Source organism: Dermacentor silvarum, chromosome 3 (genome assembly GCF_013339745.2).
Source record: "Dermacentor silvarum isolate Dsil-2018 chromosome 3, BIME_Dsil_1.4, whole genome shotgun sequence".
NCBI lineage: Eukaryota > Metazoa > Arthropoda > Arachnida > Ixodida > Ixodidae > Dermacentor > Dermacentor silvarum.
The window spans coordinates 24558989-24579839 of record NC_051156.1 but is presented as its reverse complement, the minus strand read 5'-3'; the positions used below and the strand labels follow the sequence as shown (position 1 = coordinate 24579839).

Here is a 20851-nt window from a genome sequence, read left to right as displayed (position 1 = left end):
AAAACAATGCCGTCCTCCTCTCCTCGCCTTTCCGGTATCCCCAGCGGTCGTCACGATGTCAGCAGGGGAATCTGGTGATGTCAGCTGCGGAAACGATGTCCATTGGTCGAACAAGAACCTACGACTTACGGTTTGTCTGCTAGCAGGTACGCGCGTTCCCTGCTCGTCCTCACCGTGTTGCTCGCTTGTGCGCGCTTGCGCATTGGTAATTACAGCACGCAACACAAATTCCAAATCGCTCGCGTTCCAACACAGTCATGCTTAGCGGTCTGATTAGCTGCGCGAACAGAGTGTGACAGTGTTGGCCTTTCCAGACGTGCGCGCAACACAGGGTCTATAGCGGCACGCTTCGCATAACACGGGCCGGCACCGCAGCAACAGCGGGTAGCCGAGAACCGCCGAGTCCACGTCCACGTTACCGGCACGCTAACTCACCGCACGCCGTTTGCCATTCGTGGGCCGCTGTTCGACAGCGGTTTTGCTCGCGAGCAGCGAGATTTCCTTGCCGTACGTAGAGAGGATGAGACTGGGACTCATTTGTGCGGCAACCTCACCGCCGCTGATCGCTCGACGGAGCCGATATCGTCGCTAGGCCTTTTCCGGTTCCCTTCAAAGCTAAAGCGGACGACGCTTCGAAATGAATTACCAGCGCTCACAAGCCGCAATATTTTCTTATCGTTGTTGACGATCTTCGCAATAATTAGACACAAAGAAGAAAAATGCACTGATATTAGCGGCGCTGTCGGCTGCGATGCGAGCACAGACGAGCTGGTCATCTCCCGTTGGTAGCCGTGCACTGAGCAGCCGATGTTTTTGTTGCCGGTGGCGAAGGCGCGCAGATTCGCGGTTGCCGATTGGCCCGTTGATCGTGCAGCGGGCAAGGCGCCGGCGGAACTGCCGTTTACTTTGGACACCTCTCGCGCGGCAGATCATAGAATAAAGACCAACCTATAGACGTTCTACAGCACTGGAGGCCAGTTTGCCATCCGTATATGTGCCACTAGCATGACTAGTGTGGATGTGCCTTAACCGGAAGTAGGCAGTGTTTTGAGAAGCGCGTTGGCGATGACGTATGTCACGTGACATTTCGAGCAGCACTCGGCGAGAAGGGGAGACCAGCCGACGAGGAGAGTAGCGAAGGAAAGAGCGAAAGGAGCGAGGGCCATTTTTCGATCATCAAACGCGTGTAACTCTGCTATTATGGCACCATTTTGAAAAATTCTGGCGGCTATGTGTTCGTTGTAGACTCGTGCACAACTGCAACACCACAACTAAATTTCGACCTCTGGGTGGTTTAGGGGCCCTTTCAACAAACAGGCTCAAGTAAGGGAAAATCTGCTTTCGGATTTCCATAATTATGTGCTTCTGGAAAAAGCCGACTATCGTCTGCTTAGACGCCTTGGCAGACTTTGCTTTGTATTGAGCTGTTGATAGAGCTTCAAGGTACGCAAGTTGGATGTGGCTATTATCCGTCGGTCAAGATGGTGCAGGACAAAGCCGGCCCGTAGCACGGCCAGACTGGAGCATATGAGTGCAAGCACGCACTCAAGCCCTGTCGTGCACAAAGCAAATGCTGTGCATATGCACTGCAGTTGCATGTAGCTGCAGTCTGCTACATAACTTAGATATTGTGGCTGCCGTTGGGTGCCGCGACGAGTCCGCTGACTGAGCGCACTGCGGCTCGCTGAGGACAACTTCGTTTGGCACGTTGTAAGTGCCAAAACTGAAAGTGGTGGCATCTAAATGAACATCCAAAATCTAACTTGAAATGTGCACCACCAGTAGGCGGAGCATTGTGGCGGAGCATTGTGGGCACGCCCGGCTCTTCCGTAGCTTTCGCAGTGCTAATCATTGAAAGAGTGGAAGCACCGTGTAGGGTACATTTTATTGCCAATAACTCCGCTTCTGCTGAACACAATGAAGTACTTTTTGTGGCAAAGTATTTCTGAAATAGTCTATTTTAGCTTCAAATGCATTTCTTGACTGATAAAAAGTGGTTCAGGACCTCTTTAACTAATTTGATTGCTTCCATGTTGACGTTATTGACTGTGTAAGGGAAAGATAGGCGGTCACGACGATGCGGAAAAGAAACTGATTTGCATTTACTAGAGGGTCATTCTATGCCAAATCAACCACCAGCGTTTTTTTCGACCGTCAGAGATACAGTTGAAAAGATTTCCACTTGTTGTGGATGTTTGAAACTCATTCTCCATGTTTATTTTTCTTCACAAAAAGTTTCTACCATGTTGACGAAAACTTGCTGTTATTGCTCAGCTTATTAGAAGACTCCAATGACAATTTTTTTTTTCAGACGCACATTGCATGGTCTAGGCATTCAGATAATGTGTATGGCAAGACAATGCATTACATGGTGTGACAACCAATGTTTCAAATATTTGAACACTTAGAATGCACCAGCAAAAGTGGGTAAAATTGCAAAGGTTGAATTTTTTCTCGGAGTGCAGGAAAAATATATAATGGTAGACTGGCCGACGTAGTATAGACAAAAAATATTTGAAGTTTTGAAGGTTGAGTAGGATCGCTTGAAAAAACTGTGAAGTTCAAATTTTTCGCAAGAGCCTTCATGTTCTAAGTCAAAAAGTTGCTTTGGTGGTTGGCCTCAAAATGCCTGTGACACATCATGAATTAGTCCTGCTTATCTGCTATGCATCTGAGAAGTTACAAGAAAATATTTTTCTAAACTCGAAAAATAATTTTTTGAAATGTTCATATGTGAATCACGCAGACAGTATAAATATTGTAGCCTTGCCATCAAGCAAATAGAGGTTAATAAAATTAGCCCTACAACCTGTTGAACAAACTGTGACTGTCTTTTTTTTTAATATATACCAAGACATCATGATGAAGACAAGCGGCGTCAAGCGCTGCAGCCTCGAATTCAATTTTTTTTTCTTTCCATGAATTGGAAAAGTGGACGTCAACCAAGTTTGAGCCCATCAGCCTGAACAGGATGGTGGCTTAGTGGCCATGGTGTAGTGCTGCTAAGCACGAGGTTGCGGGAATAAATCGCAGCCGCATTTCGATGGTTGCAAAATGCAAGAACAGCCGTGCATTAGGGTGCACATTAAAGACCCCCTGGTGGTCCATATTAATCCGGAGTACCCCTACGGCATGCCTCATAATCAAATTGTGGTTTTGGCACGTGAAGCACCAGAATTCAATTCACTTCAAAGCCCGAGCAGTGCACATGTGAATATTATAGCTGAGCATGTTCAGGCTGTCGTACAGCGGTAACACGCATCACCAGAAAGATTTTTCCAGGCTCGTGTAGGCTTTTAGTTGTAATTATGAAGGTGTTTTCTACTTGCAGTGTCTTACGACAGTGTTTAGATTCCAGGGGCAGGGCACAAGGGGTTCCTCTTAAAGTAGAAAAGAAATTTACCGATTGCAGTGTTGCACATATTTTAAAATGCTTTGCTTAAACGACTTTCTGAATTTTAATTGATACTTAGGTGCAAATATTTCTATTAAGTGCATGAAATGTGCCTTTCAACTCTGCAGGGCTCCTTGGTGAATGTTTCTCCGTCATCTGCGTTGCACCTTAAGCAAACTTTGTTGTCTGCATCCCAGGCCAGCAAGCTCAGGTGCAAGTAAAACAAAAGCCGGTGCTGTTACGTCCCGAATCGGCCGGGCGCATTCTTTGATTGTTTCCCATCGAGGCAGGCCCTTTCATGAGCGTCGCTCAGCTGGCGACAGTGCCCGACATCGACGAGACGGGCAAACAAGCGCCCCAACTCGGCAGTGCCCATTCTTTGGGTGCTTCCCCCGATGCCACCCCTTTCTTCAGCGTCGTTCAGACGGCGACAGTGCCCGACAGCGGCAGTGACGCCACGACAAAGAAGCTCACTTAGAAGCGACTGACCACAACCGCCACCCTTCGTTAGACGCGGGGATTAGTGCAAAGGCCATTCTCCCGACCCTGGCAAGATGACTGTCGAAGGGCAAGAAACAGGTCACCGACTTTCGTGGAAGGAGTGTCAACCCCCTGTTTCCGGATTGCCTCGTCCTTGCTTCGAAGGTGCAACATTGGAGGCGGAGTTCAGCGAACAAGACGGCCCCTCTGATTGGCCGCATCAAGGTCATCTGATTCCCTAGCCGGGTCAACTAGGGAAGACCGAGGTTTTATAAGGAGACACCTTGCGTGCAGTGGTGTGTCCTGACGTGTTCTGATATGAACTCAGACATGTAGTGAGCTGAGACTTTCAAAGTGCTCTCCCATGGAGTGGGCTTCCATATTTGGAGCCACTGTAAATATGTAGAATAAACCCTTTTTTCTCTCGCTCTTACTCCCGGACGTACTCATCCCTTTGGCTGAAGGATCACCGGCCTAAACGCTACCGAGTCTCAACAAACAAGCAGCAGCGGCGGGATTAATCTCCGACCCGCAACAGTGGTGACACAAAAATTTTAAAAATAATTTGTCGCACTTGAAACAATTTTTTAAAAAACTTCTTACATGCATAGCAGACAGGTAGAGCTATGTAGGGACCTGACACTTGTAAAGGTAAGCCGTTTACGGATATTAGAAACTACAGGGGTGGGCCCAGTATTGACCCCTGGGGTACGTTACTGGGAGAGGGTGAGAGGAACATTAAATGTTAATATTTAGGTCAGAAAGCTTAATTAGAAGCTGATCAGAAGCTTTTGCTAAATCTAAGAAGATGGCATCATTCTGTTACTGCCCAGGTTTAAGCGCAAGTCATGAAGAACGGTAGCCAGTTGAGTTTCACAGGAAAGACCTTTGGGAAAACCCTGCTGTGAAAAAAAAAAAGTGCTTGAGTAAAGAAAGTTAATTTGTAAATAAATGACACGTTCCACGATTTTACATGGTATACTTGTTAAAGAGATCGAACGATAATTCAACGATGATTGTTTATTAGCTGATTTTAGATAGGAACAGCCTTTCACATTGTCCAGTCATCAGGCCTGTAGACTGGGACTGAGAATATAAAAGACGCAGGTTAGCGACAGAAATCTGCTTTGTATTTACTGTAAGTTAATATCATCAAAGCCAGCTGACAATGTGATCTTAAGATTTTCAAGTCGGAGACATTATTGCATCTTTGAAAAATACAATAGCTGCCGTAATTGATTCGCTGGTGGAAGTTTTAGTGAAGGAAGAGGAATGTCACACCTCGTTAGTGCAAACACTCTTAAATATGCTTGTGCTTTCAGCATTGCTTTCGACCTCATTCCGTTCATTATTAAGTGTGATTGTGCATTTGTGTCCTGGATTTGCTGTAGTACACTAGAATTGTTTCGGATTATGTTTGTTAACGTGCAAAGAAGGTCACTGTGAAAGAAGTTGTACTTCGCGTTGCTTATCGCTGGCAAGATGCAGTGTTAGCTGCGTTATATTTGTCCCACATACTTGTGTTCTTCCTCAGTTTTGCAGCTTGGAATTAAGTGTTTTTTAAATTCTGTAGTCATTTTAGTTATTTGTTGAACCGGGTGGTTTATCCTTGTCATTACGGAAACTTCATATTGGTATATAACTACTTTTAGTTCATGTATCTTGTTCTTAAAAAGCAACCACTTCTCTTGTACAGCTTCATGTGACGCTATGTGAGTAGGACAATAGTCCTGGATGATTGCTTACTGATATCTTTAAAAAGTATGATTATGTATGAAACTGAGTCTTGATATTGAAGGAGTGCTGACGTATGTTTTCGAAGATACCACATGCTTGTTTGATGTAAAAGGATGGCATTTAGTTGTTAGAACAGTTGGGAAACATAGTTTCATCTGATACGAAAAGCATATTGAAATGCTTAATGCCATGACAAAATTTAATGTTGTGTAGCAATACAGCTAGGTACGATTGTGTTGCTCATAAAGATGGATAAACGAGACTGCTGTGGGTGTCCCCCAGATACAAGCTCGCCGGACACCAAGGCCATGCTTTCGTGTACCAGAAAAGATTGCGGAGTCGAAAACGCATCAGTGACCACAGCACGCCAGTGTGTTGGAAACTGGTTTATACATATTTGGGGCCAGTGTTTTTCAAAGGCTTTTAAAGGGTTCAGACTGATGTAACGTAAAAAAATAAAAATGACCAAGTCGAAAACATGTATGCCTTTAAGGTGCAAGTGGTGATTGAAAGGAAAGTTGTAAATGCAGCATGCCTAATTAGTAGTTGAATGGATGGATCTTGTGCAGGGCTACCTGGTGCTGGGATACTACCACACAGCTACCAAGGACTACGACATCACATGGACCATGCCCCACTGCATCCTCTCCCTGCGGCTCATCGGTCAGTCCTGCACACTAGTTCGAGCCAGCATGTGCAACCCATCAGCGGTGCTGCAATTCTGGCCTTATCGGTTTGGGTTCACCCCTCCCCTGGTTTTCGTGAGGTGCTTGATAAGAAAGTGAATTTTACAGTACCACTGCGCATGAATTACCATGCCAGGAGTTTCTTATAACCTTTCAACGGCCATTGCTCCAATTGTATGTTGGGCTTTATTGCAGTTGACCAGTGTTATACTGGTGTCACGGGGCACTTTTGATCCTCATTGGGCTCAACCACAATCAAATGTAACGCCTGTATTATACTATCTTAGAATCAATAGCAATTTTCTGTTATGTAAAAAATAGGCAAATAAATGTGAGAGAGTAGTCTCACTTTGAACATCATCACACATCCATAATGGGGGAGAGAACACATTTTTCTTGTACTCTATGTAGGAGGACGTGACAGCGGCCGTACGAGCCGTGCCATCGTCCCTACTCAAAGGGGCGAAGGCGGTGAGCGGAGCGGCGGCTGCGACGACCGGCGTTGGCTAGCTTCTAGAACAACACTGCGTGTGCAGAGATTGCGTCTCGACCACGCGTTGTGCTTCTTTATTTTCTTCTCTTGGCAGCCGTCCAAAGTGCCGGCTGTGAGCGCCGACCGTAGCGCTCCCCATTGTGGCATCGGTTGGCGCTACATGTATACTGAAAACAGAAAAAAAAAAGATGTCAAGATTATATTGGCCTTCAGTTTGGTAGTATGCGTACACCATTGTAATTCTCTGAAAGTTAGAGGTTGTAAACAAAGGAAGTTTAGTTAAATAAACAACTAACAAATCCAAGTTGAATTTCACAACAGTTTGCATCATAGGACATAACATTGTGGGCCTGCTCAAATACTTTTTCTAATTGTATGCAGTAGCCGACCGATTTTTCGGACTCCAAAAATTCGGACTTGATGAATATTCCGGACTTTGTAAATGCACCGTCAGGGTTCCCATAGAGCTAATGCATTTCCACGACCAATTTTTCAGACATGAAGCTAAACATTAGATTTTACGGACAAAAATTGTGGCGACTGAGCTGCGTTGCAACTCAAGGGGGACGCCATTTTGAATCTTAAGGCCACCTGGTGCCACGCGCAGTGCCAGCGCCACGAGCATCGAGAGCACGCGCAACGAGAGAGCACGCGCAACGAGAGAGCACGCGCAACGAGAGAGCACGCGCAACGAGAGAGCACGCGCAACGAGAGAGCACGCGCAACGAGAGAGCACGCGCAACGAGAGAGCACGCGCAACGAGAGAGCACGCGCAACGAGAGAGCACGAACAACGAGAGAGCACGCGCAGTGCCAGCGCCACGAGCACCGAGAGAGCACGAGCACCGAGAGAGCACGCGCAACGAGAGAGCACGCGCAACGAGAGAGCACGAGCAACGAGAGAGCACGCGCAGTGCCAGCGCCACGAGCACCGAGAGAGCACGCGCAGTGCCAGCGCCACGAGCACCGAGAGAGCACGCGCAGTGCCAGCGCCACGAGCACCGAGAGAGCACGCGCAACGAGAGAGCACGAACAACGAGAGAGCACGCGCAGTGCCAGCGCCACGAGCACCGAGAGAGCACGCGCAGTGCCAGCTCCACGAGCACCGAGAGAGCACGCGCAGTGCCAGCTCCACGAGCAACGAGAGAGCACGCGCAGTGCCAGCTCCACGAGCAACGAGAGAGCACGCGCAGTGCCAGCTCCACGAGCAACGAGAGAGCACGCGCAGTGCCAGCTCCACGAGCAACGAGAGAGCACGCGCAGTGCCAGCTCCACGAGCAACGAGAGAGCACGCGCAGTGCCAGCTCCACGAGCAACGAGAGAGCACGCGCAGTGCCAGCTCCACGAGCAACGAGAGAGCACGCGCAGTGCGAGCACCACGAGCGTGGCTTCCGAGATAGTGCAGCCTTAGAGGCCATGTCGCCCACACATCCATAAACCTTTGCGCGTGCCTTCCTGTGGTGTGGAAGCCCCACATCAATATGACCCATAGATGCGGGTTACTCACAATTGGTGACCTGTGCCAGAATGGTATCAAGATCACCTGCGCCTATTGTTATTTTTACGTTCCATACAGCCTGAAAAACCCATTGTTGTATACAGGGCCAGCTGAAAGCCTCAGCATGCTAAGACCATGAGCAACCTCTTAGTGGAAGAAAGTGTGTGGTATTAACCAACCTTTTACAACGCAGTGAAAGCTTGTGAAGGGCTTGCCCTTACGTAGAGTCGTACGACTGCCTCGCCACCTGGCGACATTTGCATGAACTTGAGAGGAGCAGAGATGAGCTCGCAGCGCTCGTTTGGTCACCTCTCTTATTCTACGATCATAGCTCATACATACCACTGAGCTGGGATTGCGACTGAAATCGAGCAGAATTGTGGTTGGTAGCATTATCTGCCGGCTGACAGAACGGCCGAGTGTAGCCAAAGGAACAGTTTGTTCATTGTGGTCCCTTTATGACTGGCTTTATGACATGCATATATGTTTTATGATGATGCCCTGGCTTCTGTCATTGCACCGGGAGCAGCCTGTCTCTGGTTTCAATCTTGAGAGGGCTCTGCGTCACTGCAAAACTGAGCTTGAGCGCTGTAGGAACTATTTGAATCTGTCATTAGCAGCAAAGGGAATTCTGGGCAGTGCATGTAGCCAATGGCTTTTTACAGATTTTAAGTGCTACTTGTCATTTGTTTTTCATTGGAGACTGCTCCGTGGGCTTGCAACAAGAGTAATGTAAAAGTTCATTGGCTGATACCATAGCCTGCTGTGTTTGTTGAATTGGCTTGGAGGGGTCTATAGCAGGCATTATTAAAGCACTGACAGTGTGGTACACGTCTCACAAATGTCTTGCTTCTTGTGCTTGCAGGCCTGGTGTTTGATGTCTATGACGGCACAAAGAACCCCGTAAGTGGCCTTTGTGGCAAATTCATAGTTTATGTCTGCCTTTTGTTCGTTATGTTTTTTCTGTGTTATGCAGCAATGTTTGTGCTTTGGGGTCGTCAAATTAGCGTGTGTGATTTAATGGTGTCACAGTGTTGCATTGATTCTTGCAGCTAAACTCCTGGCAAGTCTAAAGGCAGTACTTTGTACAGTAGCCGACCGATTTTCCGGACTTCGTGGGGACTGAAAAATAGTCAGAAAAATCGAGCAGTCCGAAAAACCAAACAGTTCGAAAAACTCGCCTCCCCCCCACCAAGCGAAAAAAATGAGGCTGAGAGCGGCTTAAGAAAAATGTCGCAGTTTCGCCCAAAAAGCGGAGCATCGATTGCGATAGCAAATTAATAGACAGCAATATGAAGTAAGGATGTTAGCTTTATCGGCCGTATAACGTTGTAAATGTGTGCTTACTAACTAAATAAGCACGGTGTCACGCGCGCACAGGTTACATGAACACATCTCGCTCGATGACCTCCGCGCTGTCTATTCTCTCGCTTCAACGTGAACGTCGAAAAAAAGAAAAGAACAGCGCGTACGAAGCTACTGGCACTCGGCGCACGCCCTTTGTATCCATCGCAGATCGCTTTCAAGATACGGTGCCTGCGCGGCAGCAGCCGCAGGAGCTGAATGCAACTTGCCACCGACTACGTCGCCTTCTCCCCGTGCCCGCGTGCGAACGAAGTCCGCGTGCCTCCGGCCGCCTTCCTCTCTCGCGTGCGCGAGGCAAGCTTTCACCCGCACACAGGGTATGGCGCAACCGAAACATTAAAAAAAAAAGAAAAAAAAAAACGAATACCGCTTAAGTGATAATGACGATAGTGCTGAGCTGACCGGAAAAGAAAAAGTGCCGCTTTTTGGAACGTTTTGTCGGCCAAGGAAGAGTGGGCATGGTCTCGGAGACGGGAGGATAGCGTGCGTCTACCAATCTTGAAGGCTATACAGGGGGGGGGGGGGGCACTGGAAGCCAATCCCGGCCATGCCAGCGGAAAATCCAACATGGCGGCCCTCAAGATCGGGTAGCGGGGCTCGGAGCGTGCGATTTAGTCCGGAAAATCGAACATTGGCACCTAGATTCGTCCGAAAAATCGGTCGCGAAAATGCATTAGCTCTATGGGAATCCTGACGGTACATCTGTGAAGTCCGGAATATCCAACAAGTCCGAATTTTTGGAGTCCGAAAAATCCGTCGGCTACTGTATCTAGTGCAGATCACTCCTGTGTGAAAAGCTTCTCAGTGTTCGTCACTCGAAGTGTTTCTTTGCATTGTCTTTTCTGTGATATCGTAGACTACCCCCCACCCCCTAAGTGTCATTACCAGAGTTCTGTTGCCTACATCATTTGAGGTTCCTTTTTGAGTTGCCTCTACCTTTTCAGTTAAAATTATATTGTGGCTAAAAGCTTGCTGCATAATTGTTGGCGCGGATGTGCACGGCTCTTAGTTCATACTTTCACTTTATTTGTGCAAATCCTGACAATTAGAGGACAAGCGCACAGAAGCACCAGCATATTCTTTCACTTCAAAATTTTTTTGATATTTCCACTCCGAACAATATGCACAGACACACTATACTTAACCATATACAAAAGCTTATGCCTAGAGAATGATTGTTTTGCTGTATGTTCAGCTCGCTTCAAATTGCTTTGCGTGCTTTTTTGACCCTGAAAAAAACACCTGCAGACTTCAGTGACCCCTTCAGCAGAGTCTTTTATCAACGGCGTGTCAAATGCACATGAATGATATGTCTCAGTATTGCTTCTATTTCCAGTAGGCAATGCTAACAACTCATGAAAGAAAACTCGTCTAATAATTTACAAAATTAATTAGGGATGGAAACATCGCCACTTGCATGCAGAGGTCATAAATATATATATTTAACTCAGTAGCCAAAATTAGGCCAAGCCACATTCACTCGAAATCAGATTCAATAGGAGTCATATGCAGCAGCGCTTGTACTCGGACTCAGTCAAAAGAAAAAAAAAGGCTGCAGTTTCGCCGGAAAGGTGAAGCAGTATTAGTGATAGAGCAGTGTTATAAGTGAAGAAGGTGCGCCGAGCATGCGCAGCTACCACGGGCGCTGCTCGCTGAGTTGCTGCTTGTCGACGAACGAGTCAGACGTCCGGGTCTAATCCCTGTCGATGATTTGGTACAAGCAGTATAAAACAGGTCCTCCAAGTGAACAATTCATTGAGGTCACATGAAGTTTCTTCAAGTGCAACTGTTATTAAAGATTTATATGCATATATTAGGCTTGTGCGAATAGTGCTTTTTAGGTTCGAAGTGAATAGTAATTCTTCTCGAATAATTTCGAAGCGAATACTTCGAATAGTAGCAAGTAAAGAAAAAAAAATGGCAGAGGGCTAAGGTCTGGGATTTATTCAAGGAATGTAAACAACTTGATTATTTATGAAAATCTACAAATTTTTGTGCAAAAACACTAGCTGTTTCACATGCTGGGGTTTGAGGTGCTCCCTTCTGTAGCTTAGAACGGCTCCTGCAGTAGAAAAAAGCCTTTCACTTCTTGTCTGGGTGGCTGGTATCGAAAGATACCTACAGGCAGCTGCAACCTGGGTTGGGTAAAGGTGGCTGCCCTTGCTTTTCCACCACACAAGGGGGTCTTCGGACCGGGAAAGAAGGGGGGGCCTTCAAGTACCTAGCAACCTCATCCGAGATTGTACGACTTGACTGATGATGTGCACGCGAACTGAATTGTGTAAAAGCACTCCACACAGAGTCCCCTGATGGGTCTGCAGAGCAGGTGCTGTTCTCACTTGTTGCTGTACCATGTTGATCAACTGGCACAGTCTCTTCTGCTGCCGTTGTGAGTAGAGTGAATGCCCATTGCTTTGCGGGTCGTTCAGCATAACAAACATCTTTGTATCTAGGATTGACCAACATTGCCATTGCAGGAAGGCGTGACATCTTGATATCAGGGAACCTTGTCTTGATGCTACACAAAAGCCTTGAGGCAAGCAATGCTGCCTCACCACCTTCGGAAACATGTTCAGCTAGAACCACCCCGGTACACTGCAACAGGGGAATGGCTTGTGACAGCGTGGGATATGTCCCCAGACAGCTCAGTTGTGGCATGGTCAAGTGGCTTCAAGACCGTGGTAACGCTTCAAAACCAGCATCGCAGACGTTTTTGGCCGCCCTGGCATGCGCAAACTTCGCGCTGAACAACGCCTGCACAGCCGTTCCCAGCAAACTGGTGAAATATTCACCAGCTACATAGAAGACATTGTCGACCTCTGCCGGCGTGTCAACCCGACGATGGCGGAGGTGGACAAGGTACGTCACATCATGAAGGGCATTTCCGACGATACCTTTCATATGCTGCTGTCAAAAAGCCCTGACACTGTTTCTCAGGTCATTGAGCTTTGCCAGAGTTTAGACAAGCTCTGCAGGCAGCGTCTTCTCACATGGCACCCACCTGTGTCTGATGAAAGCCTCGCGAGCCTGGCCGCGGCTTCTGACATGTACTCCCTGCTTTGCCAGATAAAAGAGTTCGTCCATGCTGAGGTCGGCTTTCGCTGCTGTCTTCTGCTGTCTGCTGTCACCACCCTCGCCTTTACCGGCCAACCTTTGCGAGGTTATCCAAGAGCAAGTTTGCGCAGCTCTCCCTTCGGCCCGTGAGACTGCGCCGGTGCCGACTCTCGTAGCTTTTCCCGAGGTGAATGCACCTCTCAGCTATGCCGAGGCTCTCGCACGGCCACCACCTCAGACCTTTGCGCCATTCCCATCAGCCGTGCCACTGCGTCCAGCTCCTCACTTCGTTCAGCTGCGGTACCCACAAAGCGGTGGACAATGACGCACTCCTGACAACCGCCCAGTATGTTTTGCGTGTGGTCTATCTGGCCACATTGCACGATTTTGCCGTCGCCGCCCAACATCCTACCACCGTAGCTTCGACACCGAACCATACGTTTCACCATACCCGTCGTCCTCTGTGCCTCAGAACCCTGGCCAGATGTCTCCTTACTCGGACCGCCGTTCGCCATCGCCCCGACGTCGCTCGCTTTCGCCGATACGTCGTCGTCCGGTAGACGTCTGCACATGCAAGGCAAGTTCTTGCTTGGCGGCACGCTGGCAGCCTGCAGGTTGGCCAAACAACTGCCGAAGTGTAGTCTTACATATGCTCCAGCTTGTGATGGCCTCTTCGTTGTTATCGAACCAGGCCTTTACAGTTCCCTTAAGATAAAATAAGACGTTCGCCAGCATCAAGGTCGGGTCCCACCTGTAATGTGCGCTGGCGAATTCACTGGTCGACGCCGTCGCCATCAGTGCCGGAAAAGGTCACGGGGCGGAGCCAGGATGACGGCTGGCATGGCGGCCGCTGGTGACATAGTTTCACCGCCAGCAGACATGCCGAGCGTGGCGACTTGGTGGCTGCTGCTGAGCTCCGTCTTGTGTTAGACCCCAGCACTTCCACCATGATGTTACGGGGAGGCAGTCACAACAGGAAAATGTATTTAGAACATATTTACAAGGCGATGAAGTGCTGAACCATATGGACGAGAGCGCGCCAGATCAAAAATGTCTTCTTCATCGAAGCTCCTCTTGAGGAATAGTACCGTGACGATATAGTATTGTGAAACACTGTTGTTAGACAGATGGGATAATTGGTTTGAAAATGTTGCACAGCTGCTGGTGACTCGTGCGCAGCCTCTGATAAAAAAAAAAAAGAAACCTCCAATCTGCTGCAAACCTGCATTGCATTCAGTCTTCTCTCTGCTGGTGTACTGTTTTTATAATGGATTGCCAACTTTCCCAGTCACAAACACCTCGCTTCAAGCTGAAATCATGTGCTTTATCATTGTGGATGCTTTCCAATGAGACTGCTTTAGCAGGGTTTGCATTAGCAGGCATACTACTTGGATTTATTCGGAAAGGGCAGCGTGCTTGCTTGCAGACCTGCGGCATCTCTGCGTTGCCTTTTGCAACCATTCAATTTCACGTGTGATGCGTAACTGTGTGTGTTGGGGTAGCTGTGTTATGCTTTGCTGTCCTGCCTGCAATGCTTCTTGTGGTCATACACGTCTGTGAAATTGGCTTGCAGCTCCTTGCGTTTTCTATTTGCCTGTTGGTGACTCCTTTTTCTGCTGCACCAGGAGAAGAATGTCTGGAGCTGGAATGCAATGTATGTGTGTCTGCAGGAGGCGCTGCCGCATGACCAGAAGCGCACTGCCCTCGTCAATGTGCCAACCTTTCTCGAGGTCATGGGGCACTCCTACTTCTTTGGCGGGTTCCTCGTTGGCCCTCAGGTCAGTGATTCTGCTGCGGTAAAGGTTTAAACTAATAAGGTATTCTCTCAAGTGGTCAAATTACTAGAATTAACGCCATACTTCTTTTATTTTTTAAAATTTTATGCCAGAACCTCAGCACCCACTGTCAGTGTTCCGTCACAGATTTCAATGCTCTTTCTCATATTTTTGCTGTAATGGTATAGTAAAAGTTAACAAAACTGACTAACTTCAGTCTTAGGCTCCTTTACCCCTTTCAGCGTCGCTGACATACCAGTATGTTTCCATGTTTGTGTCCTACCACATTCCTTTTGTCAGATTCGAACCACACCAAGAGAGCATTTGCCATTATCTAAGTCATTTTTTTAATGTTCGCACAACGAAATATAAACCGAATGTTTGTTTTATAATATCTGAGAAAAATAACCTGATACTGAATGTGTTAAAACCACTGTAGGGCATCTTTATTGAAAAAAAAAAAAGAAAAGAGTGAGAGAGTAGGCCTGAGGACTCTGTCAGAATTTGACATTATGGCAAGCTGGTGCAGGAACTTCGAGGTAGTGATCTGAAGTGAAGGCGCGAAAACGACGACGGACGAAGAGAGAGCACACACACTCAGGGCGCCACTTCCAACAATGTTTAATCAGAAAAGAACGCCACTAATTTATACAGGGAGCACAATCACAGTTTCTCAGTGCGCATTCGCGTTCAGGTAAAGTAGTTCTTTGCGTGATAGAGATATTGAGGCAACACTTACGCACTTATCACCTGCTTCAATGATCCTTTTGGCCTCAATTATTAAACGAACCCATTTGTCACGGCTTCCCAGTCACAAACAGTGTGCTCTCTCTTCGTCCGTCGTCGTTTTCGCGCCTTCACTTCAGATCATGCTTAACCAACACGCCCAACTATCCATCCTAACTTCGAGGTAGTGTCACGACCTGTCATTTGTGTTTGAATCTTTTCTGGCAGCTGCAGCGGCGAATCTATACTCTTGTCTTGGCTTGGTTTCTCCATGGCTGTGTGTGTTCCCTTTGCGCATAAAACCGTAGCACCATCTGTCAGGTGCTGTTTTACTCACCGATGGCTGTAAAGGGCAGTGATGGCATATGCAACGTCACCACTCCCTGATCGGGATTGGGCGATTTCAATTGTGCTAAAGGTATGCAGACCTTTCAGACACGATCTTCTCTTAGTATATACTAAGTCTTTTTGTTGGCACGAAACAAGCACTGCCAGGTTTCTGGAATGGTATTTTAACAGTCCATATAGATGTAGTACAGTGAAACCTCGTTACCACGAACACCACATTAATGACCGTTTCATAATAACAAACTTTTCAGAAGTCCTCTGGCGACTGCTTATAGTTTCAATTTAAGAAATTTCAGTACTACGAACCTCAGAACAGCGAACTTTTCAGAATAACGATTGTTATTCAGTTTCCGTGTCATGTCAACAACGCCTCAGTACTACAAAGCAATATTCCGAAACGTGGGGATTCTTAGATTTCCGTGTACCCTGCACAGCAGCTGAAACAGTAGGCAGTAGATAAGGCTCAGAAAGCGGATGCTGTGGCGCATAGGTTCGGAAAACGCGAGACGGCGTCGGAAGAGAAAAAAAGCGGGAAGAGAGAGGTGACGATGCATCAGGTTTTCCGAGCGCCTGCTCCGCCTACACAAGTGTCACCTAGCAACGAATTCTACCAGCAAATTCTACCTTGAACACTCTGTGACCTAAAGCAACACTCGCAACACACCCTGATCGGGTACAGCGACTCCCCACTCAGTGCACAAAATGTGGCACAGTTGTCCCAGCAAAACATCGCTTTGTGTCCTAGCCGTGATTTAAAATTTAAACTCGTAACTGAAACACCTGCTCCATTGTCTATCATCATAGGCAGTCCGTCTATGAGTACGTGAACCTTGTTCTGCATCGCAAAAACTGGCGGAGGCATGCGTGTGTGTAGTGACATATGTTCGGCGACCTCGCCTCCATCGGCCGCACTCCCTAGTTTCCTGGCGGTATGGAAGTGACTTGGCGACAGGAGATGGAGAACGTCGTTGATGGGTAGTTGGGGGTGTCTGTAGGCTTGTGCATTTGATATTTTCGAATAGTGAAACGAATAATGCGCTATTCGATGTTCGCTACGATTTGAATTTTGTTATTCGGAAATTTCGAAGTATTCGGCTCGAACGAATAGCCACACGCGGCAGGGAGAAGGCGTTTTCGGAAGTTTCGGTTTTGGATTCAGCAATACTTTTCCCAATCCAATCCAGACCAAGCCAGGAAAACAGAACTATACTCGGAACAAAGGCGTACAAAAACGCATTTGTTGGCGTCGTGGTGTGGTCGGTTGCATTTAGTGGGCGACTCTGTCGGCGGCATTTGGTCAATTCCAGCCGCCTTGGACCACTCCAGAGAGCACCATGGGGGACTTGCATGTGGCCAGCAATCCGATTTGCAACTTTTTTGTAAAGATTCCACTGGGAACCGAAGCTCGATGTCTTAAATGCAAGGCAGTCCTGAAGACCCCGACAAGTACGACAACCCTAGCAACGCATTTAACACTTTCGTGACCGCGCCTATTCCCGTCGACAGTATTTTCTCTATAGTACAAGTTCGAATTTTGGCGCTTCTCCGAGCGCTTTGGACAGCTAGCGCCATCGAGCGGGTTAAAGAGAGACTATTTTATCAGTTTCGGATTTGTGTTTCTCTTATTCACTGCGCGGGGACTTTTAAAGCGCCTGCATAGTCGGGGTGACGAGCACTCGTTGTTTGGCATCTACGTCGCGCGCGTCCACTCCACGGAAACGACGAGTTTCGATGCATTCCGATGCATCTGGGCTCGAATTTGCGGATGATCGTAGCAGCACAGACTCGGAAGACGACTTCGATTCGTCGGACTTTAGTACAGTTGATCAACATGGTACAGCAACAAGTGAGAGCAGCACCTGCTCTGTAGACTCATCAGGGGACTCTGTGTAGAGTGCTTTTACACACTTCAGTTCGCGTGCACATCATCAGTCAAGCCGTACAATCTCGGATGAGGTTGCTGGGTACTTGAAGGCCCGCCTTTCTTTCCCGGTCCGAAGACCCCCTTGTGTGGTGGAAAAGCAAGGGCAGCCACCTTTACCCAACCCTGGTTGCAGCTGCCTGTAGGTATCTTTCGATACCATCCACCCAGACAAGAAGTGAAAGGCTTTTTTCCGCTGCAGGAGCCGTTGTAAGCTGCAGAAGGGAGCACCTCAAACCCCAGTATGTGGAACAGCTAGTGTTTTTGCACGAAAATTTGTAGATTTTCGTAAGTAACCAAGTTGTTTACTTTCCTTGAATAAATCTCAGACCTTAGCGCTCTGCCTTTTCTTTTCTTCTTTACTTGCTACTATTCGAAGTATTTGCTTCGAAATTATTCCAGAAGAATTACTATTCGCTTCGAATTTGCTTTGAGCCAAAAAGCACTATTCGCACAAGGCTAGGCGTCAGGCTTCGTACGGAGGTGGGTGAGTCGCTGCGGGAGTTCTGTTGGAGTTGTTGCTAAGTTGTTGCCAACGAACGTGTCGCCAAGGGAGTTCTGCTAGATGCTGTTTCCGAAGTATGTGTCTTGTTTCTAGCAAGCACTACCGTGCCGACTGTTCTGTTGAGGAGGCGCCGGCAGTTTCTCGTAATACCGTGGTTGTACGCGACAGTGCTCAGGGCAGAATCGAGCCACGGGCACCGCATTGGAAGCACACAAGTGCCTCACGCACTTCACCAGACCTTCCACTAGGCTCCGTGTATTCGTGATGATCATGATATGTGGTTGGTTCAGGGCTTTCTGCAGGTCATCGCGACGATACAAGTAGTAGGTTGGTCGTTCCGGTGCTCTTGATCGGGGCACGTCATCATATCCCGTGGCATGAACGGACGCACACATTGCGTAGTAAGGTAAATAGGCATCGCTGACATGTGCCCTTGTCACAGCGACGTCACGTTGATCAAGTTCTTATCATTGATGCGAGATCACAGGAGGGTATAGTACCAATATCAACACTCGCAATAGTGGTGACGGCAAGTCTACCAAACTTAGGTGTAATGCGCCTAGCCTTTAGAGTCTCAAACATGCGACAATGTTTGATCACGTCTGCTACAGACTCCAAGGTGTGCTTTTCTATGAGGAAGTTGTAAACGTCCTCGGCAATCCCTTTCAGAAGATGTCCGACCTTGTCTTCTTTCATGCGAGGGTCTACAGACTTGCACAGTTTCACGATTTCCTCAATGTAAATTGTACAAGTCTCGCCTGGCACTTGAACACGCTGCATAAAAGTCTGCTCGGCGCGCTTCTTCATCAGAGATGGGTCCCTAAAGCAGCTCGTTATTTCATCCAGGAAGTTTTCCTGTGTGGCTAGAGTTTCTTCATGGTTTTCAAATCACACCAGCGCCGTGCCTTCTAGAAAAAATGGCATGTTGGTCAGCCGGGTGTCCGAATCCCAACGGTTGTATCGACACACCCGACTGTAGTTGTTCAGCCACTCGACGTCTTCTCCGACTATTCCGGCGAAAGTCTGTGGCGCCATGTGATGTTGCCACGTAGCGCCAGATGAAGGCCGCGTGTTGTCGTCAGGAATCGCCTCCATTGAAAGTGGTGGTAGTCCGGCCAGGCAGTGGCTTCGGCGTAGCTCCAGATGTTGTTGCGCTTCCGTGATCGTTCGTCCTGGATTCCTCTTTGTTACCCAGCACCTCGACCAATAGTGTTACGGTGAGATGCATTAATAATGAAAATGATGAATGCGAGAGACTTAGGGACTGAGGAAATCACAGTTCGTACTCACGTCGTCTTCCTTCACTTCAAAGCGTTCACCGTATCCTAGCAATATACATCATCATCATCATGAACCTATATTTATGTCCACTGCAGGATGAACGCTTCTCCCTGCGATCTCCAATTACCCTTGTCTTGCGCTAGCTGATTCCAACTTGCGCCTGCAAATTTCCTAATTTCATCACCCCACCTAGTTTTCTGCCGTCCTTGACTGCGCTTCCCTTCTCTTGGTATCCATTCTGTAACTCTAATGGTTACATTCTGTAATGGTTAACACATTACATGGTCTGCACAGCTCCACTTTTTTCTCAATTCCACTTTTTATCAATTAGAATATTGGCTATCCCCGTTTGCTCTCTGATCCGCAGCTCTCTTCTTGTCTCTTAGCGTTGTGTTATTGTATAAGTTAAGCCATTGTGTGTCATTCTCTAGTAACTTATACAGTGATGCGAGAAACGAAGACATGTTGGGCACGAACTTTGGGTAAAATGAAAACATGCCCAGAAGTGAGCGCAATTCCTGGACATTTTGCGGGTTGGGGGCTGTCGCGATTGCTTCGATGTGTTTCTTGATCGGATGCAGGCCTTCGTCATCGATTCGATGGCCAAGGTACGTGATTGTTGCTTGACGAAAACTGCACTTGTAAAGCCTGAGCTTCACTCCATGCTCACGGAAACGCTGCAATACTTGTTTTAACTTGTTGGTATTCCCATGGTTCTCCGGTACGAAAACGTTGTCAAGATAAGGTTGCATACATGTTAGACCCTGCAAAACAGTCTCGCTTTTCTGCTGAGACTTAGCAGGTGCTGAGGCTATACCGAAAGGTATTAAATTGTAACAAAATAGCCCACGGTAGTATTGACGCACAGCTTCGAGTGGTCATCAGGGGAACCCGACTCTAACTAAGCATCTTGTAGGTCTAGCGTGCTGAAGTAATCCCCACTATTCAGACATCCAAAAATATTGTTACGATGGGGTGCGTTTATTTAAAGATGAATCGATGAAAAGGGGCAAAGGGTTGCCGTGCCGACACCGAGCCGCTCCAAAATAAAGCGCACTTCATTCTCCTCTTCTGTCCTTCCGTAGCTTTTGTGTAACATTCCTCCCGTCACAGACGAAGCCCGCTGGGCGAGTAACTGTTACGTCCACTCTGAGTCACGTGGATAACAGCGTTTCAGGCGAGCGACGTGAGCAAGCTGCGTCTTCTTAGACCGGTAGCCATTGGACTCGAGGCGAGCAATCAAGTAGGTTGCATCACTGAGGCGATCGGTGATAACGAAAGGCCCAGTGTAACGAGCCAGAAACTTCTGGCACAGGCCGCGCTTGCGAAGTGGTGTCCAAAGCCATACAATGTCCCCTTTGTCGTATGACACATTCTTATGTCGTGCATCATAGCGGATCTTGGAGCGGTCCTGGGATGCCAACGTACGGAGCTGAGCTATGCGGCGTGCTTCCTCAGCGCGGCAGAGAGTCTGGGCAATAGAAGAGTCCGCATGAGGAATAAAAGGTAGAATGGTGTCAAGGAAGTTGCGGGGTGGTCTAACATAAAGAAGATAGAAAGGGCTGTAGCCTGTAGTTTCATGCTTTGCT

The 20851-nt window shown here is 47.8% G+C and overlaps 1 protein-coding gene across 3 annotated transcripts in view; it reads left to right on the top strand.

The window, feature by feature from the left end:
- LOC119445386 (lysophospholipid acyltransferase 5-like) overlaps positions 1–20851 on the top strand; it is a 229556-nt gene that overhangs the window by 39464 nt on the left and 169241 nt on the right. For 2 of the 3 annotated variants that reach the window (XM_049664503.1, XM_037709693.2), the window contains exons 4-6: positions 6181–6274; positions 9153–9190; positions 14377–14484. In XM_049664503.1, coding sequence (XP_049520460.1) covers positions 6181–6274; positions 9153–9190; positions 14377–14484 — 240 coding nt within the window. The remainder of the gene's footprint in view (positions 1–6180; positions 6275–9152; positions 9191–14376; positions 14485–20851) is intronic. The other variant, XM_049664504.1, reaches the window with a different exon arrangement.